This window comes from Podarcis gaigeae, assembly GCF_964106915.1.
Source record: "Podarcis gaigeae genome assembly, chromosome: 2".
NCBI classification, from domain to species: Eukaryota; Metazoa; Chordata; class Lepidosauria; order Squamata; family Lacertidae; genus Podarcis; species Podarcis gaigeae.
Window position 1 is genome coordinate 66,411,579 of NC_139679.1, and position 22,440 is coordinate 66,434,018.

At 42.3% G+C, this 22,440-nt stretch overlaps 1 protein-coding gene across 4 annotated transcripts in view; it reads left to right on the forward strand.

Annotated features, from left to right (window-relative positions):
* LARP1 (La ribonucleoprotein 1, translational regulator) overlaps positions 1-22,440 on the forward strand; it is a 66,535-nt gene that overhangs the window by 37,880 nt on the left and 6,215 nt on the right. The window contains exons 3-18 of one of the 4 annotated variants that reach the window (XM_083728719.1): positions 1,420-1,485; positions 6,332-6,506; positions 6,867-6,998; positions 7,402-7,554; positions 8,173-8,335; positions 9,706-9,850; positions 10,372-10,546; positions 12,478-12,647; positions 13,976-14,329; positions 17,106-17,229; positions 18,028-18,233; positions 18,371-18,477; positions 18,751-18,902; positions 20,065-20,209; positions 20,453-20,562; positions 21,100-21,227. In XM_083728719.1, the coding sequence (XP_083584845.1) occupies positions 1,420-1,485; positions 6,332-6,506; positions 6,867-6,998; positions 7,402-7,554; positions 8,173-8,335; positions 9,706-9,850; positions 10,372-10,546; positions 12,478-12,647; positions 13,976-14,329; positions 17,106-17,229; positions 18,028-18,233; positions 18,371-18,477; positions 18,751-18,902; positions 20,065-20,209; positions 20,453-20,562; positions 21,100-21,227 (2,505 nt within the window). Of the gene's footprint in view, positions 1-1,419; positions 1,486-6,331; positions 6,507-6,866; positions 7,008-7,401; positions 7,555-8,172; positions 8,336-9,705; positions 9,851-10,371; positions 10,547-12,477; positions 12,648-13,975; positions 14,330-17,105; positions 17,230-18,027; positions 18,234-18,370; positions 18,478-18,750; positions 18,903-20,064; positions 20,210-20,452; positions 20,563-21,099; positions 21,228-22,440 lie in introns of all 4 variants that reach the window. The other 3 variants (XM_083728717.1, XM_083728720.1, XM_083728718.1) reach the window with 3 other exon arrangements.

A 22,440-nucleotide genomic window follows, 5' to 3' on the forward strand; every position in this document is an offset into this window, starting at 1 on the left:
CATTTATAAATATGCCCTCCACTGAGTTTTAAAGGTGTGAAAAATGCATTTGAAAACCAAAATTAACATAAAATGGAGCAACAACCATATAATCTAGACCAGTGTTTCCCAACCTTGTGCCTCCAGATGTTTTTGGCCTACAACTCCCATCATCCCTAGCTAGCAAGACCAGTGGTCAGGGATGATGGGAACTGTAGTTCAAAAACAGCTGGAGGCCCAAGGTTGGGAAACACTGGTCTAGACTACAGACACAGAGCAATAAAGCCATGGAGCAGCAACAACAGCAAAATGAAGTGCTAGCAATACCCAATGCACCTCATCTCTCCTCAAAGGCCAAGGTGAAAAGGTGTGTCTTCAGTTGCCATTTAAAAGTAAACTGTGTTGAGGTGAGACACAACTCAGAGGGGATGTAATTCCATAGATGTTGGTTACCATAGACCTCAATGGGTGTGGGAGCTCCCAAAAGGGTTTCCCCAGAAGATTTTAAAGACCAGGCCAGTTGGTATGAGATGAAGTGTATTTTCAGATATTTGAGTCCAAGTCATTTAGAACTTTGAATCTTGCCATTTGCACCTTAAATTGGGCCCAGAAGATAATCAGCAACCATTGCAGTTGTTTCAAAATAGGTGTTTTATGTGAATGGCTAGCCACACCCCCAGAATTAATTATTGTCCCAACCTTTCATAGCACCTGTGTTGCTAGTGTAAACAATGTTCACTAGGTGGCACTGTGTTTGCAATGACAACATTTAGTCATTCCTTAATTGCTGAAACTGAGTTGAAGCCCCTCCTTCCATTGCATTTGAAGGAGGAACACAAGACTGTGGAAACTGCAGCATTGAAATGTGTCAGGAACAGTTCAGATGACAAGAGAACAAGAATTTAAAGAAGGCAGATTAAATGTAGCCAGCAATGCTACAGCAGACACACTTGCTCTTTTTAAAGTGTTTTGCGCAGTTTTAATTTCTAAATGCTTGTGTACATTTGTATTGCACTCAATACTTGATATAAATAGTCTTAAGAATTACTCTCTCTGGCAATTGGTGTCACAGGGTAACAAAGTCAAAGATGAATGGGCCTCTAGAGAAAGTTGGATTGCAGCTTCCATCAGCCCAGGCAACATAGCCAATTGTCAGGGATGGGGGGAGTTGTAGTCCAACAACGCCTCAAGAGCATCATGCTAGCTACCCCTTCTCTAGAGAATGTAAGATTAGGCGCTGCCCATTTACTGTACTCTGTCATGGCCTTTGAAATCTGAAATGTTGTTCACCATGAAAAAGGACAGAAATAGTAGGTGCTTAATATGGATTTTTAAAGGAGATGAAAAGTTCTCCTGCTGGAGAAATATTGCAGTTTTACAAAGGGGAACTCCTTGTTATATGATGCTCTGTTGATTTGATATCTCTGCTTGTTTTACTAGGTTGGTGACTTTGGGGATGCCACAAACTGGCCAACGCCAGGAGAAATAGCTCACAAGAGTGTCCAGGTAAAACACCCGTTCTGACTTGAGAAGGAAGGTGCTTCTGTTCTTTGGCATGATTGTGGATGACTAGGGTTCCTGAATGAATAGTGTTCTGTGCAAAAGCAAACGATTCCATGGGCCTTTGGGAATTTCCTTGTAGTGAAGTGGCTTGCTATGATGGTAGCATTACAATCCTATTCATGTTTATCGAGCAGGAAGTCCCATTAAGTTAAATGAGACCTACTCTAGGTAACTGTGTTGAATTGCAGCCTTGATATATATCTTTCTTATGCCTAGGCAAAGTGAAAGTTTGTCTAGTTTAGAAGTAAGGTTTTTTTAAAAGGGTTTTAGAGTCAGAGTTATATCCAACTAAGTGATTGTGTGAGCAGAACAACTTCTTGCACAGTGAAACCTATTCTCTGTGTGTTCCCACAGCTCAAAAACTACTCTTGGCAGTTCCCTCATCCCTCTAGAGCAGATTTGGGGATGATGCGGGGGGAGGAGAGAAGGGGAAGTTGTGTTGCAGTTACTTAGTGGGATGCAACCTAGAATAACTTTAGTCTTAAATTTCTGCTGTGCATCGGGATTAACATTTGCACCCTTCTATAAATGCAGTGTCTATTTAGTCTTCCTTAAATCCTGCCAGTTAAATAAAAGCTGAGAAGTTTTTTTAAAAAAGTATATATAGAGTAAGAAATCCCTTCGGATTATTTTGTGTGTGTTGAAAGGGAAGTAATATGGTGGTAAGAACTGTGTCCCCTTACACCCAATAATGAAAATTGAGAAAAATGGGGGGTTGGGGGTTGGTACCTTAATTGCCTCCAAAGATAGGTGTTCCCTCAATTTACTGTTTGAAAGTGTTTATTGGATGCAATAAATCACATAATTATGAAAGCTCAATTAAAATGGTGATTTAATGTACACACAGATAGATAAACATACAATATCCATAGATGATGGAAAGAGATAGAAGTGAATAAAACAGATTACATTGTTGTGCTTAAAATGAATCAGCATTTTGGAAGCGGGCTTTATACTCATACAAAATTATTTCAGTAACCAACATTTCCTGTTAGGTACAGTGGTGCCCCGCAAGACGAACGCCTCGCAAGACGGAAAACCCGCTAGACGAAAGGCGCTTCGCAAAACGAATTTCCCTATGGGCTTGCTTTGCAAGACGAAAAAATCTTGCGAGTCCCCGCGGTTTCCCCCCACTTTTTTCACCCTTTTCCTAAGCCCCTAAGCCGCTTAACAGCTGATCGCTAGAAGCCGCTAGACCGCTGTAGCGCTAATCCGCTAAGATGTCAATGGGCTTGCTTCGCAAGACGAAAAAACCGCTAGACGAAGAGAATCGCGGAACGGATTCTTTTCGTCTTGCGAGGCACCACTGTAAAGGCAGTCATTTATGTAACCTGAACCTAAGCCATTCAGGGCTTTAAAGTAGTGGCTAACACTTTTTATTGGGGTTGGAAATGCACTTGTAACCAATTCATCTAATACAAAATTGGTATAATGGGTTCTGATCTTGTGACCCCCTGGACAACCACATCCCATACTAGTTGAAGCACCTGTGCTGCCTTCAAAGGCAGTTCTGTATGTAGGACAGAAGTAGTCCAATCCATATATCATATAGGTGGATAAATGAGGTGAAGTCTGATCTCTCCATATAGGGCCAGTTGGTGTACCGGACTAAGCTGGTAAAAGTTATTCCTCAGTACCATCAGGACCTGAACAGCAAGGAATCTAGCAGCACCCCCAAACTGGGAACTTGATTCTTTAGGAGGAGTGCAATCTCATCATGGACAGGTTGAACACCTCTATTCAAGATTGCCAGATCTCCTACCCACAAGACCTCTATCTTGTTTGGATTAAGCTGCTGCTCAGTCTTCTTCCTGATCCATCCTCAAAAAGTCTTCAAGCATTGGCTCAGAAGTTCCACAGCCTCCCTAGGTTGGATAGATTGAAAATAAGTGGAGCATTATATTAATCCACAAACAAATGACAATTCAGCCCAAACCTCTGAATAGCTTTTCCCCATTGCTTTATACAGACATTAGATAGCATGAAGGACAGGATAGAACTGTGAGGCACACCATCAAACATGGGTAGTAAAGCCTAAGGCCAGTGTGAAGCTGCATTTTTTTTTTTAAAAAAAGTACCAGTACTATCAAGAATATATACCACTCAAACACTTCTTAATTGTTTTAAGATAAGAAAGAGCAAGAAACAAACCTCCCCACTCCCTCCTAAAGAACAACAACAAAAAAAAAAAAAATGTGGACCTGTTTATCTGCAACTTGCCATGCCTAATCTGCACTGGAGGAACTCTTGCATCTGTAAATTTCATCAGCTTGGTCAAAAGGGGGAAATATTGCCATATTTAGATTTTCCATTATAGTTAATTGGCCTACAGAGCTTCATTTTATATGAAGTGACTTGGAACCTGAGACGTGGATTCAAGAAAAATATCATGGAAACATCTGAATTTTTTTCTGAAGTGCACAGGTGATACAAGGTGAAACTTGGCCTGTGTACACATCCTAGTTTTTGTCTTCTTTCAAATCCCGTAGTGACTGAGGATGAGGTTGAATGCCTTGAACTTGATGATTGTTTTGTTTTTCTAATGGTTAGAGAAATGACCTGTGTTTGTTCATCTAAAAAATCGAGGCTTTGGGATATAACTTTGATCATTTCTTAACTTAAAAGAAGGAAAAGAGAACAATTTGAATTCATTCCAATATCTCTGTAGGTTGTAGAGGTCTTTATGCCTGCTCACTGAAGGTTGTTTTTTTTTAAATAAAAAAGATACAGCAAATCAGTTACAAAGCAGGTTAAAGAATAACCCTTTGTTCAGTGGGCAAAGTGTCACTTTTCAATACCAGATTCTCAATTGCTGGGAATTTACCACTGTCTCTGCTTCTGTTAAGTGGAGAAAGCCAACTGTCCTTCGGCTGGTGTTGCGATAGCAGAATTGCAACATGGTGCTTTGTACAAAATGGCAAAGATTAAAGGATGTATTTTCTTTTTCCAGGGAATTCCCATTCTCTCCACAGCATTTATTTATCTAGTTCTTTTTAGTCCTTGAAAGTGATTTTCAGTTTGGTTTTGCAGGTGGACCAATTTTCTGCATTTTCTCCTTGAACTTTAGTTTGGTGCTGCATAAGCTGCCCAGATAACTTGGTTATTGGATGGCATATAAATATTCCTGACAATTTGTTTAAAAACACAATGGAATCACCAGGAAGCAAATAGGGTGTAAATTGTGGTATAAATTCCAATTCTTCCTATTTTATGCATGAGCACAAACTGACCCGCCCCTGATACAGTTCAGAAAGAGAGAACAATTAGTTTACCTATCAGGTAAGCTACAATTTTCTAGGAGTCACATTCCATTCCCTTCTTGGTTGCGCTCTTCCTGCTGAGTGCTTCCTTGTTGTTGCAAACCCTACAGCATTGAGCTATTTGAGCAACCCCCAGTATACTTACTAAAAGTATTGAAGTTCATCTCCTTTAAAAGAAAAAAGTGCTATATTTTTAAAGATTAAATTGAAGGAAGGCAAGAATATACTTACTTTTACCCCCCCCCCAAAAAAAATCCCCGCACATGCACACATATGCAAAAATGTGTTTATTCGATTTTATCTGTACATTCTTACTCTTACTTTAATGTAACCAACGTGTCATAAATTAAAGTGATATTCCCTACCATGAGCGTATTTGGTCAAATATGCCTAAAGATGTATGCGTGGGTGAATGTTTGAAGGGGTGAAGAAGTATGGAAACATGATAATTCATGCTGCGGCACGGAGTCTGTTGTTTCCCCCCCATATTGCTGAGAGTTCAGTCTGAGCAACACTTTTTGGGGGTGCTAAATCTCTGCTTAGGAGAAAGCCAGGAATAGCTCATTACAGATCCCAGGCAGATGATTTCCTTTTAGGGTTTCCCTGCCCACTATGCTCCCTAGCTCAGCGGTGCTATTCTGGGACATCAGCTTGGAGCCCATTCTAAAATCTGGCCACAACGGAACAGGTAAATTTACCAAGTCTTCAGGCAAACCTGGGATTGTTCTTACGAGGGGATGAAGCAGGTGGGCTGGTTAGCACCAAGCCAGGCTTCTGGAGCCAGTGCCTTGTCTGCTGTATGGCTTTATGGTGGGTGGGATAAGCACTCAAAGAGGGACACAGCGCAGATGCAGAAGTGCTTAAAGCATACTTCTATTTTTGGGATTCCCTCCCCTTTGGCAGTAGCTTTCCAGCATCATTATCTCTTGTCAGCCAGCCCCTTCTCTGGGTCTGGTGTCCTGCCCTGTCTTCATTCACCAAACTTACCATGTCTGGTTTCTGTATCATTCAGAAATGATAGGAGTTTTTGAATGTTTTATGTATTTTTGTAGTAGTTTTATGTAGTTTTTATGTAGTTTTGTGGTAGTTTTATGTAGTTTTCAATTTCATTGTTCCGCAAGGGACAATGACAATAAAGATATCGTATTGTATATCGTAAATCATTGGGATTCATTCTGCAGTGCATGTGCCTGAAGTACTCGCTTGCCTTCTAATTTGACTAAAGTCTTGCTCTTGTAACCTTCTTAACTTCGGAACATGCTGCTGCTATATAACTATGCAATAACTACTTCGGCTTGAAGTCGTGCTTTATCAAGAAGTTATTGCTCATGAATTGGAGCTCTCTCTTGAGGGTAACCAATTGTTCTTGGTTTCTAGACTCTTCGGGTGGGCTCATAAGAGTGATTGTGAACGCAAGTGTGATTGTGAGCACATCAGGCAGCTAAATGAACTTGCTGTGTCAGTTGTGATCCACCTTTGCTCAGCCGCCATTTTGATTCCCAGCTTGCATGTCTGATTGTCATTTTCAGCAGCTGCCACACAAGCCTCAGTCTCTCCGGAAGGTTCCTATTAAGAAAAACATGAAGGAGCAGGAGAAAGGGGAAGGGAGCGATGGTAAAGAGAACATGAAAGCCCGGTCAGATGAATCAGGGGAGGAGAAGAATGGAGATGATGACAACCAGAAATCAGCTCAGAAGAAGAAGGGTAAAAAGAAACTATTTGAAAGTGCTGAAGCACAGTGGTCTGGGATCTCGGGGACTTAATCAAGCTGATGCCCTCCAGATTCTTTGGATTACAACTCTTATCAGGCCCAGCTGTGTTAACTGGGACTGATGGGAGTTGTGGTCCCAAACATCTGAATGGCACCATGTTGGTAAAGACTGACGTATGGTATTTCCAAGGTACGATCCGGCAGAACTTTTATTATGTTCTTTACACTTTTTGCTGGCTAAGGTCAGTTACGAAGACCTGAATGATGTGCCTTCTCTCCTTGTGCCTTCCTGGGTGAGATGTTTTGTACTTCCTCATAAAAATTTGTAACAGCCGGTTCTTGATGCCTTGCAGGTAGCAGACACAAATGGGTCCCTCTGCAAATAGACATGAAGTCTGAGGTACCAAGAGACAAAACAGCTTCTCGCAACAACAGACAGAATGAGCAGCACCGGCACCCTTCCAACAACCGAAGTGACTCAAAAGGTATTTTTGGTAATGTATTTTTTAATTATATTTTTGGTAATGTTCAGGCTGTCATGTTCCTTCAGCTCTTTCATAGGGTAGGCTTCTAATTTCCATGTGGGCTGTAGCATAGCCTCAAAGGCTTAGCAGTTTGACTGGGAGTTCCCTTACAAGTAGATGAGTGCATGCTACTGATACTTCTGAGTGGTGGTGGTGTTGACTCTTTTTAAAAAATCAAAATAATATCCCAACTGAATTCTTATGTACTTCATTCAAGGAACTGGTTTGTTCTCTGGCTAAGCCTCTGTCATTGTCTACATAATGTGTATGAGATAGAATCCACTAGCCCTCCATGATTCAACCAGCATCTCCCAAGCATTTCTCGGCTCTTAGGGGTATGCTCATCTCTAACATTCTCTTGCAGGTTGGCATCTGGATAACAAACATGAACGAAGCTGGCCTGACCATGATGAAACCTCTAGTGTCAAGAGTGAGGGAGCAACTGTGCGTGGTTCCTTCCGGGGCAGAGGCCGTGGTCGGGGACGAGGGAGAGGGCGAGGAAGAGGAGGTACTCGCTGTACGTATAAGATCGTAATATTTTTTATAATTGTGGCTTTGTGTACAGGATGTGGTTGATGCTATAGATAAAGAGCTGGGAGACAACAAATTTCTTCCCCCACTTGGAATATCAATGGCTAGGGATCAGTTGCATTATTTTGGCTGGACTGTGACTCAGCACAGTTTGAGTAGATGCACTAAAATAAGTGTACCATTAAAGAGCATTGTTCATGTAATTTTTGTGTAAATTTATAGCCACTGGAAATGCAACCATACTAGTTAACTGAGCATTTTGAACTAAAAAGCTACTGCACTAAGAAAACAGACTTTTTGTAGATTCTCAAATATATATTACAAATATAATAGTCATTCAAGAAGTGGCTAGTTATGAACCTCTGTTATTATATAGTGCAACTTTGTTTTGCTTGGCCAGTGCTAGATGCATATTTTCTGTGGATCTCGCATTGCAATTCTGCTTAAAATGGTCTTTCCAAAAGAAAATGTCAATGCCTTTTCCAGTTCCTAAATTAGGCTGCTGCAAGCCTGGTTCTCCTAATCTGTGGATATTGACAGCGTAGAGTGGTCTTAGAAAAGTTGAGGTCTTAAGAAATTTCCTTTTGCTTCTTTCCCCCTGCAGCTCACTTTGATTATCAGTACGGTTACCGGAAATTTGATGGCTCTGATGGCTCACGCACTCAGAAATACACCAGTAATATTACTTACTATTTTGACAACATCAGTAGCACTGAGCTGTACAGTGTTGACCAAGAGTTGCTCAAGGACTATATCAAACGGCAGATGTAAGTGTTGGTTTTGATTCTAGCAGTAGCTAACCAAACAGTATTTGCCTTTTGAAGAGTTGTAGCTAGTTTTATACCTTTTTGTAGTAGATTAAAAGTTGGGAGTTGTGCTTGCAAAGACAATGGTCTTCATCCTCATTCTTGCTGTTCTACAAAGTAAAAGTAGATAGAATGGGGATTCTTGTACCACCATCACAGCCTGTGAATATGTGCCAGTGGGTACACTGGCACAACTGTTTATAACAGGGTGGCCAATTGGAAATATGCAAGATTTTTGCTGGCCCCTGAATCAACGGTGGCAGTCTCCATAGCCATGCCCTGCACTTCCAGTTAAGACTCTAGCAGGAAAAGTGAGCAGCCTCTGACATAAATTGCCTCTCTAGAAACATATCATTGTACTTGATGCCAGCTAATGCCTCTGTTGAATCAGTGGTAGTAGTGCTTGCTTCCTAGAAAAGGAAAGCTTGCCTTTTGGTGGAAGTTGCACCCTACACCTTCAGTATCTGCACTCTGTCCTGATGTGCAGAGGAAGAGAATGAATCATCTTTTTCATGTGTTGAAACCTGGTAGAATTGAGATTGGCTGCCCTGAGGAGACTGGTAGCCTTGCTTTCCCCTTCAAGGGGTAGCCTGGACTCCCTGGGCACTGCATAGCTAAACAGAGATGCCCCTAAGTGTTTGGTTCCCACGAACTTCAGAAGTTGGCAGCCCATTAGTTAGAGCATGACATGCAAGTTGGACTACTTACCAAATCCTGGAACAGCTGAATTCAGGATTTGCGTCCTTCAGGTGTTATTTTTTATTAGAATGTCATTCAGCTTCTTTTACTCATGCAGAATTAGCTTAGTTTGGGCTAGTTTTAGTTGAAACTAGAGAAGAAAGGAGGAAATGATGAGTTTTCTTCTGCCTACATGAATACATTCTGCAGGGCTGAATCAATATTTTTATTAGTATTCAGGGGATTTTCTGCTGCTTGTTTTATATTTTATTGTTGATATTAAAGGATTCTGTTAGAATCTTTTAAAATGATAGATGTAATAATGTGTGTTGTTAAATGTTGCAGTTTGTTGTTCAAATGGTTTTAATTAGTGTATTTCATAGTGGGAAAAATAATCCTGAAAGGGGGCCTAAGAATATTGAAAATACAGTATAAAAATATATACTTATTCATGTGGACATGTCTTGAGCTATGGTCCTGGAATTTTCCCCATAGCATCCAGTCCTGAAAGAGAGCTTGGGTATTACCTATTTTTGTAAAGTATTAGTAAACAGAGAGGAGGAATTTTCAGGAGGTCAGAGGTATTTATTCTGTTAAGTGTTACCTGGTTCGTGTGTATGTTATTTTCATCGTCTACTATTTGCTGTGTTCAGAGAGTACTACTTCAGTGTTGACAACTTGGAACGAGATTTTTTCCTGAGACGGAAAATGGATACAGAAGGCTTTCTTCCCATCACTCTGATTGCCAGTTTCCATCGGGTGCAGGCCTTGACTACAGATGTTGGCCTCATAATTAAGGTAAAAAAATACCCTGTGTTTCTTATTTGGGCCACTTGTAGTGGAGTGCTGGGCAGTCAAGACTGAAATGCACTTTTCAGACCCTTGGGCATGTCCTGATATACCTCAGAGCAAGATGTTCAAAGCAGAGTGGCAAATGTCTATGCAGACTTGTGTTCTTTGCAGTTATGCAAAAGGTAGTTCATGCATTCTGCCAACTGCATGCTTGCAGTTTTCAGGATGCAGTTGCATTTTAAAGACTGAGGCTTTAAATAGCTGTAAGACAGGGCTTGCAGCTCTGTTCTGCATTGATATTATTTGCATACTTCTGCTGGGATTTCTCTGTCTGCACAATCAAGGGTGTTAGAGAATTTTTTTTTGTAAACAAACAATGGTCTGAAGAAAAAGGAAGGTGAACCTTTATAGGCAGTATTAAATATACGTCTCTGTTTCTGTGGGGAGTAAGGAGAGGGCATGTGGGAGGAAGAGAGGGAGAAGGGTATCTTACTTTAGTATTAATGCTGACAGTGATTGTTTTTCAGGCATTGAAAGACAGCAAAGTGGTAGAGATTGTGGACCAGAAAATCAGGAGAAAGGAAGAACCAGAAAAATGGCCTTTACCTGGCCCTCCCATGACAGACTATGCACAGACTGACTTCTCTCAGCTCATCAACTGCCCAGAGTTTGTGCCCAGGCAAAGCTTCCAAAAGGAAACAGGTTTGTTGATAGTGTTTTAGAAACTCTATCCAAGCAGTTTTATTTGTGTTGGTGGTGATGAATTTGAGACCAGGACACCATTATGTATCTTGCATAATGGTTAGCAAAATTTCAGCTTTACTTAACTAACACATGCACACAAAGTTGACTGCACTGTTCTATCAAGACTTTCTTGAACATGTAATGTGTACATCCTGTTTTTTAGTTCTCAAATGTTTTGGCTCCTGAACGACTGAAACCCGGAAGTGACTGTTCCGGTTTTCGAAAGTTCTTTTGGAAGCCGAACATCCGATGGGGCTTCCGATTGGAAGCCGAACGGACTTCCGGAACTGATTCCGTTTGACTTCCAAGGTACGACTGTATTGCTATCCAGTCATGTAAATAATGGGTGATCTCCATCCATTAGGAGACAGATTCTTCTAAGAAAAATAATGTCTGATTCCCTTTGTGCTGGCTTTGAGAGCTTCTTGGAAATATAATTGATCAAGACCTTGAAAGGTACAGCCCTATGCCTCACACTCAAGTTGAGTGTGTTGTGTGTTGCTGAGCAGGCATTGTGTTCTGTTTTGTTCTTGGTGTATGCCTGATGAGCACAGTATTGGCCAGCAAAGCTGTTTTAAATGGTGAAGGGAATATTAAATACTAGTCCCCAAGGTAATGAGGAGGAACCTTAGGCAGCTCGCTGTGGCCAGTTGACAAAATAATTTGCCAATAAAATTGCTTATATCTGAGCTGAATCTATAGCTCAGCAGTTCCCAACCTTTCTGGGGTTATGTACCCCTGTGGGAATCTGATGAAAACTATGGAACACCTCCCCAGAAAAATACACATAAACACAAAACAATTTATTTTATTGCATTGGAATTTTTGTGTGTTCCTGGTTCACCCCCTGAAGCCCTCCACCGACCACCTAGGGGTTCCATGGACCTCCACAGGTTAAGAACACCTGATCTAAGACGTCTGCTATTTTAGTGACTTAAATATTGAGCTTGAGGATGTGGACAAATCGCTTTGAAGATTGAGACCAACCACTTGCGTTTTAAATCCATATACATCTTCGCTGAGTAAAAGTGCTAGAGCAGGGCTGGCTGTTTGGATTGCAGAGACTGTTAATGCTTCTCTGCATGAGAGCTGCTTTCTAACTTCATTAAAGGAAACAGTTGTAAGGTTTTTATTGACAAAGCCCCCCTTGGATACCACCACTCTTGGTAGGTATTGGTTAGTCTAACTTAATTTCTGGTGCTCAAAAAAAGACTTTTTCTGACCATTAAAATTGCACTTCCTTTCAGTTGATTTCTAGGTCCAGATAAAGGTGTTGGCTAATAACTGTAACACCTTAAGTGACTTGGGGCCAAGATATTTCCACAGCTTCTGTATGAACCTGCCCATCAGTTACAGTAATCTTTAGCATAGCTCTTCCATGTATTGCACCACCAAGGCAGGTGCGCTAGGTGGAGATACAAGCATTTGTTGTTGTAGTGCTCTCATTTTGGAACTCCCTCCCAAGGATGGTTAGACTGGCCCCTTCTTTGTTGTTCTTCAGGCAGGTGGTGAAAACATTTTATATATTTCTAGCATTCTTCCCTGTAGAGAAATGGGAGTCTCAGCTGGTGAAAGGAAAGCCACTGAATATCATAATTAGCCAGGGCTATGTAAGGCTTAGGCAAAAATTCTAAGGATCATATAATAGAACCAACAATTTTTCATGAGTGCTTAATACAAATTAAGTAGAAAATATTCAAATAGCCAAAGCTCTGCACTCATCTCAGATGTTCATGATAGCTCTGTAAAGGGAGGTGAAAGTTGCCACCCGTACTCGGTTGCAAAGCACATGCTATTCACAGCACCGGGCTTATCCTTGTGGGTGTTTTGTAAAGGGCTGTTGCTTGCATGTACAGATATTTATCTTTTACTAAAATACCATGTTACAGAATCTGCTCCTGGGTCTCCCCGCTCTGCTAGTCCTGTGCCAACGAAGACAGAGGAAGTTAGTAATCTGAAGACAATGCCCAAAGGCCTTTCTGCCAGCCTGCCAGACTTGGACTCTGAAGCATGGATTGAAGTGAAGAAGAGGCCTAGGCCTTCTCCAATCAGACCCAAGGTAGTTGGTGAATTGCATTAGCTGACATCCTCATGTATGTCAGACCTGCAATTGGACACATTTAATACTCCTAGACATAGGAGGTTCTAGAACAGGGGTCAGCAAACTTCTTCATCAGGGGGAGAGTCCACTGTTCCTCAGACCTTGTGGGGGGCCAGACTATATTTTGAAAAATAGAAATACCCTGCAAGCCGGTCCTGCAGCTGCCTCTGGACCTGGAGGAGGAACACACACTGCATGTGCTCAGGAGCATGTCTCAGCACCGCCCACTCACCAGCATTGTTGACAAGCAGCAGCTGTTCCATCAGCCTGTCCCTGCGGAGCTCCCAGGCGGTATGCACCACATGCTGTGGCCCATCGTCCAAGGCCAGGTCTGTGGGCAGGCCGCGCATGCAGAGCGCCGGGCAGGAAGTGTGCAGCTCATCCTCCAGCTGCTCCAGCTCTGCCGCTGATAATGCCACCAGCGGCAACGCTGAACCAGGCACGGGGCCAGCATGCATGCCAAGCTCCAGCTGAAGCCCCACAACGCGCCCGTCACAATGCCCATGGTGCAGCCCAGACCTGCCGCCTGCCCACTGGCCTCTCCATCCATGGCCGCGCCGGATTTACCTCAGTGTGCGGGTGGTGAGACTTTGGATTGGCTGCGGGAACTTCCTGCAGCCAATCCGAAGCCGCGCCAGCGTCGCTGCCCGCCCAGAGGCATCCGCGGCTTCTTTTTAAGGAAACGCCGCACCGGTTTAGCTCAGTGCGGGGACTGACTGAGCGAGTGGCAGGGTCTGCAAGCTGGATTTATGAGCCTGGTGGGCCGCATCCGGCCCCCGGGCCATAGTTGCCGACCCCTGTTCCAGAACGTTTATGTGGCACTTTCTCTCCTTAGTTGTGTCAGGCATGCTGGGTAGGGAGATGGTGTTTCTGCTGTTTCCCAAAAGAGTTATTCCTGCACACAGACTACATCATAATTCCATCTATCCTTTTTCTGTAATTTGTACTATTGAATTTTGTGAGCTTTAGATGCTGGTTCACGTCTCTTGGAGTTATAGCTGTGCAGGGTTCTACTTTAAGGCCCCAAGGCTGGTTTGCTATGCTTGAAGGATGAGCATCTATAGAAGGGTTGCTGTGCCTGGAGGATCATGATGGGTGGAAGATGGTCATATGGTGGGCTGGGCTTTATGTGACCAGGGTGTGTTTGGTTTGTTAGGCGTTGACCTTTGTTTTGAGGTTGAAATTGTGCCTCTCTTGTTTTGCTGCATATGATCCCCTAGCTACGTCTTCTGTGATCAGTGTCCCAGCAGCTTCTGTCTTAACAGCATTATCTATTTTGAAACCAGAAACCAGAAGAATCCAAAACGCCAGTGAAGCAGAAAGATCAGGATGAGCCTGAGGAGCTGGACTTCATGTTTGATGAGGAGATGGAACAGATGGATGGCCGAAAAAACACCTTTACAGATTGGTCAGATGAGGATTCAGACTACGAAATTGATGACAGAGACGTGAATAAGATTTTGATTGTAACACAGACACCCCCTTATCTGCGCCGGCATCCGGGGGGAGATAGAACGGGCAACCACACATCCAGGGCGAAGATGAGCTCAGAGTTGGCTAAGGTGATCAATGATGGGCTGTACTACTATGAGCAGGATCTGTGGACAGAGCAGTTTGAGCCAGAGTACTCTCAGATAAAGGTGAGAACCAGGGGTGCACCACCTTAGGCGCAAACAAAAATGGTTGTGTTCTGAGAGCGGGAAAAGGAGTTGCATGTACTTTGTCTTGATCATATTTTTAGTTCAACGGTGGTTTAATTTTCACAATTTATGAGATAATATTACTTGTGCCTTGCGCAAAAAGTATTAAATCACTTGCCAACCCACCTATATGTAACTGAGTTGGGAACATTGCAAGCAATGGATCTGACAAGCATCTGTTTGCCCTGGGAACATAACTAACATGCAAGTTGTCTCTTCTACCTTTTTCTGCTTCCTTTGTGTGGAAGTGACTGATGAAAGAAGATAGAATTGGAACCAGCAGTCATTAACTATGTTCCTATATGCTTTTATCTTGCGTATGAAAGTATTGTTCAGTTTCTTTTATTGTATCTTTTTCAATATATGTATAATATATGATAACCCTGGTTATGGATTCCAAACAATAAGTACCACCACCTGTTTGTAAGAAGTCTTCACACTACGTAATTGTTTCCTTCCACCTTGCATCACACCCATGCCTTGCTTTTTTGTTACTTAGGTCTAGTTTTAAACATGATTCTGGACTTGCTGAAAAATAATACATGTGCAGTTTTGGCAATGTGTTGTTTATAATCTGAATTGACAGTACTTGTGCATGCCATGTTATCATGCTGGCATTGCAGGCTTTATGATCCCTGACAAACTAACATGTTTTGTCATACTCTGTTTATATACGTCTGAGTATGTGTAGTATCAAACAGGTAATATTCTCTCCTCCCAAACATTTCTGATGTATTATTTAAACTGGCCCTTAATTTTCAGCCTTTATTCTGCCATTGTGCTTGCAACCTATTATGCCTTAAATGCTTTCACGTGCTGTCTTGTCTTCCTCTCTGGAGCAATTGCTTTTAAGACTTTCTGTTGTGCTGTTGTCTCATCTTCCCTTGCTTGGGGCGGTGAATTTTGGCAAAGCTGACTTTTTAGGTGCAAAATTCTATGAGTGTAGTCCATAGGCACATACTGGATGAGGACTTTGTCTCCTTAACCCCTTGCAGTTTTATGCCACTTGTTTGTTAAGACTTTATTTGAACCCTGCTCGTTCTAGCTCTGGAATCTGTATTCACTCAGTGAAACAGTGCCTCTGAGCACATGCCAAATGCCATTCACTTTTCCACTGAGTAATCCGGGTAAGGAAGAAGGGCTTTCAGGCTTACCGGCCAGCGGATTGTGGTGCCTCTTATTTTCAGAAATGAATAGCTGCCAGAGGTAATTGCTCAGCTACTTCCCAGAGGGAGCTCTTGCAACATTTGAGAGCATGCAAAGATCAGCTACTAAACACAGACCTACAACTTAAATATGCAGTCCTTATTAAGGCTGGCCTTGATTGATCTGGTGGCAGATGTTTGAGATAGGAACATAGAGTTGCTGCTGAAGGGACTGCAGCTGTTCAGTGCTGGCTGCAGCAAATCAGAGAATCCTTCCGTATTTCCTACTTGAGGCTTACTTTACAAAAAGGTGATCAGGACCAAGCATACTATACATTTTGCTTCTTGCTTCACAGAGAGGAATTATGTTAGGTATGGCTGCCTAAGGAGGCTTTGTTGAGCATTTACAGATTACTAGAAGGTGTTTCCTAATGTGCAATTTGAAATTGCAAATTACCGTAACTACAGGCCTCACTGGCCTGTGGTTGCAAGGCCTTCTTGTAAATGAAAAACATGGGAGAGAAATATGCAGAACCATCTCTCCTCCCCTGGCTCAACTTCCCATAATTGGTTGCTCTTGCCCCACTTTCCCTGTTCTGGCTCTGGCTGTGTATACACACCAGACTTTTAAAACACATGGTTTCTCCCACACAGAATCCTGAGAACCAGTTTGTTGTGGGTGCTGGGAATTGGAGCTCTGGGGGAGGGCTAAACTATAGTTCCCGGAATTCTTTAGGCTAAGCCATGTATTTTAAATGTAGGGTGTGGTACTGGAGGTGAGCTGGAAATAAAGAGGAGTAGTAGAAATAACAGCTGGAGGGAGGGCTAGGCTATGCGCTCCTTTTACGAAAATAAAAATGTGTCTACCATCTCCATACCTATTTTGGCTTGGTTATGCTTACCAAACTCTGAACATGGGGGTCTGTATTTCTGAGTTGTAATGAATCCTCCTACAGGCAATGACTTGTGCTCATTCAAAGCCCACACAAGTTGCTGCAACTCAGAAGTGGTCTTAAAAAGTGGTGGCGCATAACAGAGCAGACTTGCACGCGCTCCACAGATGTGCACGGGGCCGAAATACAACCTCTGCACAAAACGGTTGTTGTCTGTATATTCTTCAGTCAACTCAATATACAGTGGCCTCTAGTATGTCTGATTTCCACATATAATTATTTGTAATCTGCACCCCGTTTTTATTGTTGGGTCTCAGCTGACCGACTGGTTGTCTCCATGACTGGGATTGTTAATGAAAGTTTTGCCTTCCAATAAAGAAAGCTTCGCCTCCGAAGAAGTTTTGTGTGATGTGGGTGGCTGTTTCACCAGATTTTTTTTAAATGTTGCAACCATCTAGTGGACTGACTTGTAGATTTTGTCACACTTGAAACTGGTGCATTGTTCTTTAACACATGTAGCCTGTGATTTGCCGTTTCCTGGGGTGGTGGGTGGGGAGGGGAAAAACACAAAATGGAATAATAAGCTATATTTTATTTTATTTATTATTATTATGTATCCTACCACCTCCAGATATAAGTGTTTCATTTCTCTATGATTCCTCCTTCCCCCAAATGCAGCAAGAAGTAGAGAACTTCAAGAAGGTCAATATGATCAGCCGAGAACAGTTTGACACTTTGACTCCTGAGCCTCCCATTGATCCAAATCAGGAAGTTCCTCCAGGACCACCAAGGTTCCAACAAGGTAGGAGACCAAACCCTTTGCAGAATGCTCGGCGTTATCGTTTCGCTTACAGGAGGGTCTCGCCCAATAACACTTCCAACCATTTAAGTTACATTTCCATATTCTCTTATCTGCTCTGTTATTCCAGAGTTTGGACGTGCCAAGTCTAGCAACTATAATTACTTCAGAGTTGTGAGATTTGCAGTTGCTGCCCCAAAATTGAGGGGAACATTTACTGAGGATAAATGTAAAGATTTAATTGGGACTGTAAAGATGTTATTCGGAATGAAATATAAAAACCTGTTTTTATTCGTTCATTTGTGTGTGTGTGTGTGCGTGCGTGCGTTGGTTGATACTGTGTTTTAATGTATATGTATTGTACAGGGTGTGTGTGTGTGTGTGTGTGTGTGTTTCAGTGGTTCATATGACCATGCTGGTTAAAATAACAACAAATAGGAAGTTACTCTAGTATGTTTATTATCTTTACAGTCCTTATCCATTGTTTTGGTGGTGCTTTTATTTTTTATTTTTAAAGCACTCCCTGCCCCCCCCCCGAAACTTATTCACTATAATCAGTGCTATTTTTTTAGAAAAAGAGGTGCCAGAACTCACCATGAACTTCCTCCCTTGTTCTCTTACAATGGCAATGGCGCCCACCTGAGAGGTGCCGGAACTGAGTTCCAGTGAATTCCGGCTGGGAAAAAAGCCCTGACTATAATTTCCCTTGTGGCAGGTTATTAAGAGTCAGAAAGAAGTGTGTTTATGTGGCTGTTGGACATATATGCAGGAGAAGCTATAGAGATTTTGGTGTTGTTTTAGTTCCTACAGATGCTCTGGCAAATAAGCTCTTTGGTGTGCCAGAGCCTTCAACCATTGCCCGATCATTGCCAACAACTGTGCCAGAATCCCCAAACTATCGCAATGCCAGGACTCCCAGGACTCCTCGCACACCTCAACTGAAAGACCCAACACAGACGCCCCGTTTTTATCCAGTGGTTAAGGAAGGCAGGTTGATAGATGCCAAGGTAAGTCTTGCATACCAAAAGCTTTGCCTATGCCAAATGCATGTGCTTATGCTCAATGTATTTGTGATTCTTCTTGACTTGGAGACTGTAAGAAATACCAGTTTCCATTATGTCAACTGACCCCCTGCTTCTTGCAGACGCCCCGGAAGAGGAAGACACGGCACAGTTCAAATCCTCCAATGGAATGTCATGTTGGTTGGGTGATGGATTCCCGGGAGCATAGACCTCGAACTGCATCCATAAGGTACTACAAAGACAGGCAGTTGATAATTCTCAGTGAAGTTTTAAAACAGGTGGCAGGGGGCATTAGATACAGATGAAAACAGATTTATTTATTTGCAAAAGTTCTTTTTCACCCCCTCTTCTCCATATTAACTTAGTTTTCAGCATTTTCTCAGAAACATGCTTGCAGTCAGAGAAAATCCCCTTCTGAAGTTTAGTTGAACCTTATGTCATTTCTGTAGCGTTCTGAATCCTTCAGTAATGCTTCTGACTCAAGTGTTTTCTCCTTGCTCAGTTCCAGCCCCTCAGAAGGCACACCAGCCATTGGCAGCTATGGCTGCACTCCACAATCGTTGCCCAAGTTCCAGCACCCCTCCCATGAACTCCTCAAGGAGAATGGCTTCACACAACATGTCTACCACAAGTATCGCCGGCGCTGCCTTAATGGTGAGTTGTATAGATACACTTGAAGTTGTCTAGATACTTGGCTTTTATGCAGGCCTTGATAGCAGTCAAGCTGGTGCTGAAGACAGCAATCATTTTTTTTAGTACAGTCAACTCGTACCTTAACTCATACAATTTCAGCTTTATGCAGCTGGAAGCCTGCCAGTTGAAATCACACAAATTAAATGCACAGAAGGCAGGGAGCTTGAAAGCTTTTTGTGCAGGGTTTCCCAATGTGAAAGTAACTTTTAAGCGCTCTGCCTTGCTCTGGGAGGCTCTCGTGAGATCTTGTGTGGCTGTCCAAGATCTTGTGAGAGCCTCCTGCGGCCTGGAAGGGCTGGGGGCATGGAGGATGACCTGTTTGGCATGCTGGCTCCAGAAGGTAAGATTGCTTACACAGGAGCGATTTCAAGGGGTTATTATGACTATGCCCACTACCCCCAGAACGTAGCCCATGCGTAAGATGCGAGTTGACTGTAAGGCAAATGCTAGAACTGTATGTTTATGATATGGTATACTTCCTGAATGGGAATGATAGACTCACCAGAGCAGGAATAGCTGGTGCTCCTCTAGCAGAATGTGAGCAGATAATCAGATGGCATCCAAAACTTGCATTCTTGGGTCTGTTTTGCAGCACACTGTCCGGTGCTGAATTTAGCTGCTTTTCAGCATTTCTGAAGAGGTTTAGTGATCTGTGAGCAGCACATCTGCATGATCTACAGCAGGCATGGACTCTAGTAATCTGGAGGAAGGACATCTGTGTTCTACACAGTTCTGTGACAAGAATGTGACTGAGTTGGTTATATTATATGACGTTTGAAGCCTTGCAAATCTAGTTTCTCCTTAATTTTAAAGCCATTCTATTTACAGTAGTCATAGGATAGTTTCAAAGGTAGCTAGTCTTTGCTCCTTGCAGAATGATGACATAGACTAAAGGAATGTCTACATATACTTGACTCCAATATGGAAAAGGATCGGGCATTCCCTGTGCTAAGGAATAAATAGAATACCAGTGGTTTTTTTGTTTGAAAGGGGAGATACTACAATGGAATCATGGAGAACCAGGGGATTTTATGATCCCCACTTTCAGGACAGGATGCAGTGTTTTAATTTGGGTGTACCATAAGCTGGTTCTTATGAGGTTTGCCTCTTTCCCCTTGAACAGAGCGGAAGCGACTGGGCATTGGTCAGTCCCAGGAGATGAATACGCTCTTCAGATTCTGGTCGTTTTTCCTTCGTGATCATTTCAACAAGAAAATGTACGAAGAGTTCAAGCAGTTGGCCTTGGAAGATGCAAAGGAAGGGTACAGGTAGGTCCTTGTGTCTTCAGAGCACCACCATAAGGTGGCTTGCATATTAAAGGATGGAAAAGAGAAATGTGGGCTAGCTTAAATTGGTGAATATGGGGGAGCCCTTGTCTTCTGCAGGAAACATGAGATGTGTAATTTATCGGGACTTAATCAGGAAAAGAAATGCAGCGTGGAAGGCTCTTGGGGAGGAAAAGGGTACGGTTGGAGGCAAATGTTGATGAGGTGGATGTCATGGTCTTGCAGGTATGGACTGGAGTGCCTTTTCAGATATTATAGCTATGGACTGGAGAAGAAATTCCGACTTGACATATTTAAGGATTTCCAAGAAGAAACTATAAAAGATTATGAAGCTGGTAAGTGGGGGGTCTGACTGGCTGGTATTCCAGGGGCTTCCTTCTGTGCCATTGCGGTGGCAGTGATCTGTGAGGAATGATGCCTTGAATCTTTCAGCCTGTCTTTTCTTCTGTGATTCCAGACCCCTAATATAATGGGGGTTCTGAGGACATTGCGTGGTATCCAAATCTTTATTAAAGGATCTTGAACATGTTACAGCAGCCTGTCTTGTGGGGACATGATCACCCTTCTTGCTTTTAGAGAAGTCTCCCTTCCAGCAAAGGACTGGCACATTTCTTGACCCTCTTCTTTCCCTTCAGGACCACTGCTTCTAGCACTGTTTAGATACTGTTAGCGTGCAGCAATTTGTAGTTGCAGAAGAGTTCTATTCTGACATTTGGCTAGATTGCCGTTGTTTATTCATTCCAGCTTTTTACCGAAACTTGATAGTTACAGCTTTCCTCCTTTTCCCTTCCACTGTTGCTAAATGAGAGATTTTGGAAACTTCTTTGATAACAGGGTCTGACTTGTGTCTGTTTTGCTCCTTGTCTTAATAGGGCAGCTTTATGGGCTTGAAAAGTTTTGGGCCTTCTTAAAATATTCCAAAGCCAAAAACTTGGACATTGATTGCAAATTGCAAGAATACCTCAGCAAATTCCGACGCCTTGAAGATTTCCGAGTGGATGTAAGTAGAAGTAACTGTTTCTTGTAGTTTTCTACTAGACACTTGTAATGGATGCATCTTGTAGACCTGCAGGGGTCCATGGTGAATGTATCTTTTAAACAAAAGTTTACCTTAAATTCAGGTGTACACAAAAATATAATCTCAACTTTTATAATCACATATTATAAACAATGCAATATCTTAGTAAAGCCACCTATTTAAATCTGCTTAAAAGTTAGTTTGTCAGTTAATAAACATTTTCTGAACCCTCAATTTTTATATTTATAACTATTTATGTATCAAATAGTTATTGTGCCTATCCTTTAGCACAGAATGCATATTTAAATGCACACATTTTACAACTCATTATAAAATAAGTGTGAAATTTGAAGGATATCAGTATATTGATCTATGAGGTGTGAATGAGATCGGTTCTCTTTAAAATGGAACAAAATTCTCATCCAACCTTAATGCGCGGACACTACTAAAACATTGTGTTTGAGGTAACAGACTTCCATATAACTTGATATCTCTGATGGCTCATTCCTATATGACATTCATTGGCATTCATTGTTGTGATCTTCAGGTGATTGTGCATAATTGAACAGCACCCTAAGTCTCTCTCTGTGTATTGCACTGAAGGGGGAGAAATTACTGCTTGAACCATCTCTTTGCTGTCTTACTCTGGAGCCATGTGCTGTCCCACCCCCTCCATTTGCCCAGTTTTAGTATTGTGACCATCTTATGATTTGGTCATAGTCCATGTCCACACCAGAAATAAAAATGGGTTAATGATTCTGGCTTGAAGGCAAACTGTGGTTTATGATAACTGTAGTTTGTCCAATTCAGACGCCACAGCAAAATCTCTTTGCTGCAAACTGGTAAGTGAGGTAGAAAATCATAGTGCAATGAATGCATAAGCTCAAAGCGCAGTTCCCAAGGGCAAACCTGAACCCGACTTAATTCTGTAGCCTGTGGCTAGAAGTAGTTGGTCAGATTAATTGGAAGTACAGTAGCAGCAGCATCCACTGGCACGGGGGCTGATTACAGCTCTGTTGAGAGGCACAGTCCAATTCATTTCAGTCACCTCTCACATTCATATCCCCTCCCTCTCTCTCTCTCTCTCTCTCTCTCTCTCTCTCTCTCTCTCTCTCACACACACACACACACACACACACACACAGTCCACTCCTTAAATTTCACCCCTAATATCTTCATATTGTCCATTGCCTTA